Raw genomic sequence first — 11,361 nt, forward strand, 5'->3', positions numbered from 1 at the left:
CATGACGACATAGGAAAAGTTACTGTACCTCCAAGATGGCGCCAAGTTTCAAAATCCATTATTGTAGGTTTATACGAATGAAATGAAAATGTTAGCGTGCTAATATGGTAGAAGTTAGCATACTTGCAAGATGGCGGCAAGTATCAAAATTCCTGATTTTTAGATTTAAACATACAAAATTAGCAAACGAGCTAGCATAAAACATTAGCATGTTAACACGTTAGCATGACGACGTAGGAAAAGTTACTGTACCTGTAAGATGGCGCCAAGTTTCAAAATCCATTATTGTAGGTTTATACGAATGAAATTAAAATGTTAGCATGCTAATATGGTAGAAGTTAGCATACTTGCAAGATGGCGGCAAGTATCAAAATTCGTGATTTTTAGGTTTAAACATACAAAATTAGCAAAAAAGCTAGCATAAAACGTTAGCATGCTAACATTAGCATGACGATGTAGGAAAAGTTACTGTACCTCCAAGATGGCGCCAAGTTTCAAAATCCATTATTGTAGGTTTATACGAATGAAATGAAAATGTTAGCGTGCTAATATGGTAGAAGTTAGCATACATCCAACATGGCGGCAGGTATCAAAATTTGTGTTTTTTTTGGTTTAAACATAAAAACTTGGCTAAAAAGCTAGTGTAAAATATTAGCCTGCTAATGTTAGCATGTCGACATAGGAAAAGTTACTGTACCTCCAAGATGGCGCCAAGTTTCAAAATCCATTATTGTAGGTTTATACGAAAGAAATGAAAATGTTAGCGTGCTAATATGGTAGAAGTTAGCATACTTGCAAGATGGCGGCAAGTATCAAAATTCCTGATTTTTAGGTTTAAACATACAAAATTAGCAAACGAGCTAGCATAAAACGTTAGCATGCTAACACGTTAGCATGACAACGTAGGAAAAGTTACTGTACCTCTAAGATGGCGCCAAGTTTCAAAATCCATTATTGTAGGTTTATACGAATGAAATGAAAATGTTAGCGTGCTAACATGGTAGAAGTTAGCATACTTCCAAGATGGCGGCAAGTATCAAAATTCCTGATTTTTAGGTTTAAACATACAAAATTAGCAAACAAGCTAGCATAAAACGTTAGCATGCTAACATTAGCATGACGACGTAGGAAAAGTTACTGTACCTCCAAGATGGCGCCAAGTTTCAAAATCCATTATTGTAGGTTTATACGAATGAAATGGAAATGTTAGCGTGCTAACATGGTAGAAGTTAGCATACTTCCAAGATGGCGGCAGGTATCAAAATTTGTGTTTTTTTTTTATTTAAACATAAAAAGTTGGCTAAAAAGCTAGTGCAAAATATTAGCCTGCTAATGTTAGCATGACGACATAGGAAAAGTTACTGTACCTCTAAGATGGCGCCTACTTTCAAAATCCATTATTGTAGGTTTATATGAATGAAATAAAAATGTTAGCGTGCTAACATTAGCATGCTAATATGGTAGAAGTTAGCATACCTCCAAGATGGCGGCAGGTATCAAAATTTGTGATTTTTTTTTGGTTTAAATATACAAAGTTGGCTAAAAAGCTAGTGTAAAATATTAGCCTGCTAATGTTAGCATGACAACATTAAAAAAGCTAACTTACTTTTAAGATGGCATCAACATTCCCATTCATTGTGGTGGAATAGTTCAGAAAGTGTTGTTTATCATCACAAGTGTCCATGTTTTTATTGTTGGCACTCAGTGAGAAGTTGATCAAACCAAACCAAACCTTCAAGTTTATTTTTGTCTTTACTTAAAAAAACAACAATGTTTTCCACATGTGGACAGTAGAGGTCAGTCAGTCCTGGCAGATATACACAGTGTGGAGCAAGGCATGATGGGAAATGTAGTCTCTTAATAAGAAGATGACATGTGCTAGAACGGCTGTTGCATGACATTGTTTGTCTTTGGTGAAAGCTCCTGACATCAAAACCTTCTCAGAATGATGATAACAATAATAATAATAATAATAATAATAATAGTGATCAAAAACACACAATGGAACCTCTTAATCAAACCAGACGTTCTGGAAAATCCAAACAAAACTTGCAGGGCTGAGACAAGAAGAAAGATCTTCTGCTTGGACTTCATTTTCACTCACTCACTTCAAAACTGTGCAAGTGTTATTGGAGGAAACTATTTGCAAAAGTGTATCTCAGTCTGTAATCTGATTTGTGTGTCGTGTATTCATTTGTGGGTCTGTATCTCAATCTGTGTGTGTGGTTAGTTTAATGTGTTGTAATTTGTGTGTCTGTATCTCAATCTGTGGGTTTGTGTGTGAATGTGTGTGTGTGTGTGTTTGTCTGTGATTAGATCCACATGTGTGTTTTAATTTGTGTGTCTGTATCTCAAACTCTATGTGTGTGTCTGTGTAATTAGATCCGTGTGTACGTTTTTAATTTGTGTGTCTGTATATCAATCTGTGTGTGTGTGTGTGTGTGTGTGTAATTAGATCCGGGTGTACGTGTTTTAATTTGTGTATCTGTATCTCAATCTGTGTGTGTGTGTGTGTGTAATTAGATCCACATGTGCATGTTATAATTTGTGTGTCTGTATCTCAATCTGTATGTGTGTCTGTGTAATTAGATCCGTGTGTACGTTTTTAATTTGTGTGTCTGTATCTCAATCTGTGTGTGTGTGTGTGTAATTAGATCCACATGTGCATGTTATAATTTGTGTGTCTGTATCTCAATCTGTATGTGTGTCTGTGTAATTAGATCCGTGTGTACGTTTTTAATTTGTGTGTCTGTATCTCAATCTGTGTGTGTGTGTGTGCGTGTGTAATTAGATCCACATGTGCATGTTATAATTTGTGTGTCTGTATCTCAATCTGTATGTGTGTCTGTGTAATTAGATCCGTGTGTACATTTTTAATTTGTGTGTCTGTATCTCAATCTGTGTGTGTGTGTGTGTAATTGTGTCTGTATCTCAATCTGTGTGTGTGTGTGTGTAATTAGATCCGTGTGTACGTGTTTTAATGTGTGTGTCTGTAAATCAATCTGTGTGTGTGTAATTAGATCCACATGTGCGTGTTTTGATTTGTGTGTCTGTATCTCAATCTGTGTGTGTGTGATTAGATCCACATGTGCATGTTTTAATTTGTGTGTCTGTATCTCAATCTGTGTGTGTGTGTGTAATTGTGTCTGTATCTCAATCTGTGTGTGTGTGTGCGTGTAATTAGATCCGTGTGTACGTGTTTTAATGTGTGTGTCTGTAAATCAATCTGTGTGTGTGTAATTAGATCCACGTGTGTTTTAATTTGTGTGTCTGTATCTCAATCTGTGTGTGTGTGTGATTAGATCCACATGTGCGTGTTTTAATTTGTGTGTCTGTATTTCAATCTGTGTGTGTGTCTGTGTAATTAGATCCGTGCGCACGTGTTTTAATTTGTGTCTGTATCTCAATCTGTATGTGTGTAATTAGATCCGCGTGTACGTGTTTTAATTTGTGTGTCTGTATCTCAATCTGTGTGTGTGTGTGTAATTGTGTCTGTATCTCAATCTGTGTGTGTGTGTGTGTGTGTGTGTGTGTGTGTAATTAGATCTGCGTGTACGTGTTTTAATGTGTGTCTGTAAATCAATCTGTGTGTGTGTAATTAGATCCACATGGGCGTGTTTTAATTTGTGTCTGTATCTCAATCTGTGTGTGTGTGTGTGTGATTAGATCCACATGTGCGTGTTTTCATTTGTGTGTCTGTATTTCAATCTGTGTGTGTGTCTGTGTAATTAGATCCGTGTGTACGTGTTTTAATTTGTGTGTCTGTATCTCAATCTGTATGTGTGTAATTAGATCCGCGTGTACGTGTTTTAATGTGTGTGTGTGTGTGTGTGTAAATCAATCTGTGTGTGTGTAATTAGATCCACATGTGCATGTTTTCTGTGTCTGCATCTCAATTTGTGTGTGTGTCTGTGTAATTAGATCCGTGTGTACGTGTTTTAATTAGTGTGTCTGTATCTCAATCTGTGTGTGTGTGTGTGTGTGTGTAATTAGATCCGCGTGTGTTTTAATGTGTGTCTGTAAATCAATCTGTGTGTGTGTGTGTGTGTGTGTGTGTGTACTCAGATCTGCATGTGCGTGTATTCATTTGTGTGTAAATCAATCTGCGTGATTGTTTTAATTTGTGTGTCTGTATCTCAATATGTGTGTGTGTGTGTGTGTAATTAGATCCAAGTGTACGTGTTTTAATTTGTGTGTCTGTATCGCCTCCTGTGTGTGTAATTAGATCTGAGTGTGCGTGTATTTAATGTGTCTGTAAATCAATCTTTGTGTGTGTTTGTGTGTGTGTAATCAGATCCACGTGTACGTGTTTTAATTTGTGTCTGTATCGCAATCAGTGTGTGCGTGTGTGTCTATCATTAGATCCAAGTGTACGTGTTTTAATGTGTGTGTCTGTAAATCAATCTTTGTGTGTGTGTGTGTAATTAGATCCGCATGCGCGTGTATTAATTGGTGTGTCTGTAAATCAATCTGTGTGTCATTAGATCCACATGTTTGTGTTTAAATGTGTCTGTATCTCAATCTGTGTGTTTGTGTAATTAGATCTGTGTGTACATTTTTTTATTTGTGTGTCTATCGCAGTTTGTGTGTGTGTAATTAGATCCTTGTGTACGTGTTTTAATTTGTGTCTGTATCTCAATCTGTGTGTGTTTGTGTAATTAGATCTGTGTGTACATTTTTTTAATTTGTGTGTCTATCGCAGTTTGTGTGTGTGTAATTAGATCCTTGTGTACGTGTTTTAATTTGTGTCTGTATCTCAATCTGTGTGTGTTTGTGTGTGTGTGTGTGTGTGTGTGTGATCAGATCTGCATGTGTGTGTATTAGTTTGTGTGTTTGTAAATCAATCTGTGTCGAAATACGGACACATGAATTTAAACACACTCTGATCTGATCTCACACACACACACACACACACACACACACACACACACACACACACACACACACACACACACACACACACACACACAGATTGAGACACACACATTAGTACAGGTGAATCATATTACAGATGCACAGACTGAGATTCGCAAAGAGTTTTTCAGCAATTAAAACATTTTCAGACATTCTGTCAACTTTGACGTGGGAAGGCCACTTCATTAGGTACAGCATCCCCGACACCCGCCCTGGCACATGAATATTGTATGATCTCAGAGGATCTTATTAGTGAGGGCTCAAACTACACTCAATGTTCTTTTACGCTTTTTCCATGACAACCACATGAATGCTGGCATTTCCCTTTGAAACACATCCAAATCCTATTAGAGGTGTAATGTCACCCCTCCGCCACTAGATGCCGCCAGAGTAACATAGAGACAGGGGAACCCACATCTGCGGTCCCCTCCAAGGTTTCTCATTGTCATCCCATTGGGTTGAGTTTTTCCTTGCTCTGATGTGGGATCTGAGCCCAGGATGTCATTGTGGCTTGTGCAGCCCTTTGAGATACTCGTGATGTAGGGCCGTATAAGTCAACTTTGATTGAATGAATGAATGAATTTGCTAACTAACTTATTTGCAAGTGAAAGGTGGCGACTTTTGTCATCGAGTAGACGGCCGATGACAAGGCAGTATCAGTGCAGTGTCAATGCAGCTAGTGAGTGTGCCACTCACTCACTGGAGGTGTCATTTACCTACACTACATTGCCAAAAGTATTTGGCCACCCATCCAAATAATCAGAATCAGGTGTCCTAATCACTTGGCCCGACCACAGGTGTATAAAGTCAAGACCGTTTCTATAAACGTTTTGGACAATTCCACGCTCCCGACCTTGTGGGAACTGTTTGGAGCGGGGCCCCCCTTCCTCTTCCAACAGGACCGTGCACAAAGCAAGGTCCATAAAGACATGGATGACAAGAGTCTGGTTTGGATGAACTTGACTGGCCTGCACAGAGTCCTGACCTGAACCCGATAGAACATCTTTTGGGATGAATTAAGAACGGAGACTGAGAGCCAGGCCTTCAGTGTGTGACCTCACCAATGCGCTTTTGGAAGAATGGTGGAAAATTCCTATAAAGACACTCCGCAACCTTGTGAACGTTCCAGGATACCAAAACATTTTGGACAATTCCACGCTCCCAACCTTGTGGGAACAGTTTGGAGCGGGACCCCCTTAAAGCAAGGTCCATAAAGTCATGGATGACAAGAGTCTGGCGTGGATGAACTTGACTGGCCTGCACAGAGTCCTGACCTGAACCCGATAGAACACGTTTTGGGATGAATTAGGAACGGAGACTGAGAGCCAGGCCTTCAGTGTGTGACCTCACCAATGCGAGACACTCCGCAACCTTGTGGACAGCCCTCCCGGAAGAGTTGAAGCTGTGATAGCTGCAAAAGGTCATATTGAACCCTACGGGTTAGGAATGGGATGGCACTTCAAGTTCATATGTGAGTCAAGGCAGGTGGACAAATACTTTTGGCAATAAAGTGTATTTTTTTACCTCATTATTTATCCTTCTTGATATCCGTTGATATTTATTTAAAAAAAAAAGGTATAAGACAAACCTTTTTATTCAGGGTTTTTATCATGATAAACTCTTTTGAGTTTTTTTCATTTTTATTGTGTAATTTCCTATTTTATTCATGGCTATTATTGCGTGTTTTTATTCATTTATTATGTATACAAATATTTTATTTTTATTTAATGTGTAATTAGTAGGGATGTCCGATAATGGCTTTTTGCCGATATCCGATATTCCGATATTGTCCAACTCTTTAATTACCGATACCGATATCAACCGATACCGATATCAACCGATATATGCAGTCGTGGAATTAACACATTATTATGCCTAATTTGGACAACCAGGTATGGTGAAGATAAGGTACTTTTTAAAAAATTTTGTAAAATAAGATAAATAAATTAAAAACATTTTCTTGAATAAAAAAGAAAGTACAACAATATAAAAACAGTTACATAGAAACTAGTAATGAATGAAAATTAGTAAAAATTAACTGTTAAAGGTTAGTACTATTAGTGGAGCAGCAGCACGCACAATCATGTGTGCTTACGGACTGTATCCCTTGCAGACTGTATTGATATATATTGATATATAATGTAGGAAGCAGAATATTAATAACAGAAGGAAACAACCCTTTTGTGTGAATGAGTGTAAATGGGGGAGGGAGGTTTTTTTGGGTTGGTGCACTAATTGTAAGTGTATCTTGTGTTTTTTATGTTGATTTAATTAAAAAAACCAACAACAAAAAAAACGATACAGATAATAAAAAAAACGATACCGATAATTTCCGATATTACATTTTAACGCATATATCGGCCGATAATATCGGCAGGCCGATATTATCGGACATCTCTAGTATTTAGTGCCACTTTCCACTCCCTTCTTAGTTGTTGTTGCTGTAAAAGTGCTACAAAGATCAAGTTTGATTGACGGATGAAAAAAGTGTGCCGACTGGCATTAGAGGTGTACCCAATAAAGTGGCCCGCGTGCACGTATGGCGTGCAGTGACGATGCATGGAAGGCGTGTGTTTGATTCTAGTGAGGCGCCACAGAAGATGGCGGGCCATGACCACGCCAGGGTGTATATCTGCCCTGAGAGCGTCTTCAACCGTCTGGTTTGCGCACGAAGAAAGAGACGGCGGGGGAAAGGCGGGAGGACGGCGGTACAAAGAAAGCAGTTGGAATCCAGCGGATGAGCTCCAAGGCCGAGTCAGTTTGTGTCCTCAGTGGCGCTCTCCTCACCGCTGCTCCGGCGTCCACGCAACAAGCCAGCTGGACCCGGGACCCGGGACCAGGACTTTCTCTGCAGCAAAGCAAGACCAGCACTCTGGACCCTGCAGAGTCAGAGGAAGGAGTCGTAAAAGTGGTCAGCCGGCGCCTTCAAGCCGGCGAGAAGGGACTCACGGGAGCCGAGATCACGTGTCAGACTCCGCCTCCCGCGCCGGGGTCAACGCCGCCCGGATGCTTTTGATTGACAGGTACATCTCTTCCTCGGGGTCGTAGTAATAAAACTTACTCAGGTAGGAGATGAGCGGCCTGCACACACAGTAAACATGGCGCATGTCACCAAGCAATACTTCAATAGTCCGAGGTGCGGCACGAGGGCCATTTGCGGCCCCCCGGCTCATTATTTAGGGGCCCATTCTGAAAATGCCGTTAAAAAAATATTAATAAAAATGTGGAAAAAAAAGCAAACAAGTGAAATGTCACAAGAAAAAGTTGTAATGTTGACCCTAATAACACAAAACTGCTTTTTTTTTTTTTTCGGTGATTTTTTAATTTATTTTTAGAATAATTTTGATGTTTGTTTTTTGAGTGGTGTAGTGTTGTTGTTTTTTTTAACTGTCGTTGTTAAAAAAAAAAGTAATGAATGTTGTTATCAATTATTGATCTATTTAAAGCCCCAGTTAATTCACATCAAATATTACACTTTGAATTACTTTTTGAGGAAAATATTGCATTTTTTGTGTGTTTTCCCCCCTAAAAAAAATAAATAAAAAATATATATATATTTTTAACACTTTTATGAGTGGGACCCTTTTGGATCCACAGTAACTTACCTGTTTTTTTTTTTTTTTAAACCGTCATTGCTCAAAAAATACTAATTAATTAAATCAATGTTGTTATGAATTATTGATCTATTTAAGGCTCCAATTACTTCACATCAAATATTACAATTTGAAATACTTTTTGGGGAAAATATTGCATTATTTTGTGTGTTTTTCATAAAAAAATTAAAATAAAATAAATATTTTTAGCACTTTTTTGAGTGGGACCACCCTTTTGGACCACTAGAATTTTAGTGGGCCTTTTTTTTTTTTAAACTGTCATTTAAAAAAAAAAATAGTAATGAATGTTGTTATCAATTATTGATCTATTTAAAGCCCCAGTTAATTCACATCAAATATTACACTTTGAATTACTTTTTGAGGAAAATATTGCATTTTTTGTGTGTTTTCCCCCCTAAAAAAAATAAAATAAAAAAATATATATATTTTTAACACTTTTATGAGTGGGACCCTTTTGGATCCACAGTAACTTACGTGTTTTTTGTTTGTTTTTTAAACCGTCATTGCTCAAAAAATAATAATTAATTAAATCAATGTTGTTATGAATTATTGATCTATTTAAGGCTCCAATTACTTCACATCAAATATTACAATTTGAAATACTTTTTGGGGAAAATATTGCATTATTTTGTGTGTTTTTCATAAAAAAATTAAAATAAAATAAATATTTTTAGCACTTTTTTGAGTGGGACCACCCTTTTGGACCACTAGAATTTTAGTGGGCCTTTTTTTTTTTTAAACTGTCATTGTTAAAAAAAATAGTAATGAATGTTGTTATCGATTATTGATCTATTTAAAGCCCCAGTTAATTCACATCAAATATTACACTTTGAATTACTTTTTGAGGAATATATTGCATTTTTTGTGTGTCTTCCCCCCTAAAAAAAAATAATAAAAAAATATTTTTTATTTTTAACACTTTTATGAGTGGGACCTTTTTGGATCCACAGTAACTTACGTGTTTTTTTGGGTTTTTTTTAAACCGTCATTGCTCAAAAAATAATAATTAATTAAATCAATGTTGTTATGAATTATTGATCTATTTAAGGCTCCAATTACTTCACATCAAATATTACAATTTGAAATACTTTTTGGGGAAAATATTGCATTATTTTGTGTGTTTTTCATAAAAAAATTAAAATAAAATAAATATTTTTAGCACTTTTTTGAGTGGGACCACCCTTTTGGACCACTAGAATTTTAGTGGGCCTTTTTTTTTTTTAAACTGTCATTTAAAAAAAAAAATAGTAATGAATGTTGTTATCAATTATTGATCTATTTAAAGCCCCAGTTAATTCACATCAAATATTACACTTTGAATTACTTTTTGAGGAAAATATTGCATTTTTTGTGTGTTTTCCCCCCTAAAAAAAATAAAATAAAAAAATATATATATTTTTAACACTTTTATGAGTGGGACCCTTTTGGATCCACAGTAACTTACGTGTTTTTTGTTTGTTTTTTAAACCGTCATTGCTCAAAAAATAATAATTAATTAAATCAATGTTGTTATGAATTATTGATCTATTTAAGGCTCCAATTACTTCACATCAAATATTACAATTTGAAATACTTTTTGGGGAAAATATTGCATTATTTTGTGTGTTTTTCATAAAAAAATTAAAATAAAATAAATATTTTTAGCACTTTTTTGAGTGGGACCACCCTTTTGGACCACTAGAATTTTAGTGGGCCTTTTTTTTTTTTAAACTGTCATTGTTAAAAAAAATAGTAATGAATGTTGTTATCGATTATTGATCTATTTAAAGCCCCAGTTAATTCACATCAAATATTACACTTTGAATTACTTTTTGAGGAATATATTGCATTTTTTGTGTGTCTTCCCCCCTAAAAAAAAATAATAAAAAAATATTTTTTATTTTTAACACTTTTATGAGTGGGACCTTTTTGGATCCACAGTAACTTACGTGTTTTTTTGGTTTTTTTTTAAACCGTCATTGCTCAAAAAATAATAATTAATTAAATCAATGTTGTTATGAATTATTGATCTATTTAAGGCTCCAATTACTTCACATCAAATATTACAATTTGAAATACTTTTTGGAGAAAATATTGCATTATTTTGTGTGTTTTTCATTAAAAAAATACATATTTTTCGCACTTTTTTGAGTGGGACCACCCTTTTGGACCACTAGAATTTTAGTGGGCCTTTTTTTTTTAAACTGTCATTGTTCAAAAAAAAAAAAAAAGAATCAAAATCAATGTTGTTATTGATCGATTAAAAGCCCCAATTACTTCACATCAAATATTACACTTTGAAATAGTTTTTGGCGAAAATATTGCATATTTTGTGTGTTTTCCCTGAAAAAATTAAGATAAAATAAATATTTTTAACACTTTTATGAGTGGGACCCTGTTGGGAGGGGGTTAACTGTCATTGCTCAAAAAATAATAATGAATTAAAATCAATGTTGTTATGAATTATTGACATATTTAAAGCTCCAATTACTTCACATCAAATATTACACTTTGACATATTTTGGGGAAAATATTGCATTATTTTGTGTGTTTTCTCTAAAAAAAATAAATATATATATATATATATATATATATATATATATATATATATATATATATATATATATATATATATATATATATATATATATATATATATATATATATATATATATATTTGTAATACTTTTATGGGTGGGACCCTGTTGGACCCACTAGAATTTTAGTGTAAGTTTTTTTTTAAACTGTCATTGTTCAAAAATTAATAATGAATCAAAATTAATGTTGTTATTGATAGATTTAAAGCCCCAATTCCTTCACATTAAATATTACACTTTGAAATACTTTTTGGGGA

At 35.2% G+C, this 11,361-nt stretch overlaps 1 protein-coding gene across 2 annotated transcripts in view; it reads right to left on the bottom strand.

Annotated features, from left to right (window-relative positions):
• Positions 1–3,873: 3,873 nt before the first annotated feature.
• Positions 3,874–11,361, bottom strand: part of socs7 (suppressor of cytokine signaling 7) — a 40,422-nt gene continuing 32,934 nt past the window's right edge. For both annotated transcript variants that reach the window (XM_062026352.1, XM_062026351.1), the window contains 2 exons: positions 7,864–7,995; positions 3,874–7,793 (listed from right to left, as the gene is read on the bottom strand). In XM_062026352.1, coding sequence (XP_061882336.1) covers positions 7,875–7,995 — 121 coding nt within the window. In that variant the 3' untranslated portion in view covers positions 3,874–7,793; positions 7,864–7,874. The remainder of the gene's footprint in view (positions 7,794–7,863; positions 7,996–11,361) is intronic.

Source organism: Entelurus aequoreus, linkage group LG18, assembly GCF_033978785.1.
Source record: "Entelurus aequoreus isolate RoL-2023_Sb linkage group LG18, RoL_Eaeq_v1.1, whole genome shotgun sequence".
NCBI classification, from domain to species: Eukaryota; Metazoa; Chordata; class Actinopteri; order Syngnathiformes; family Syngnathidae; genus Entelurus; species Entelurus aequoreus.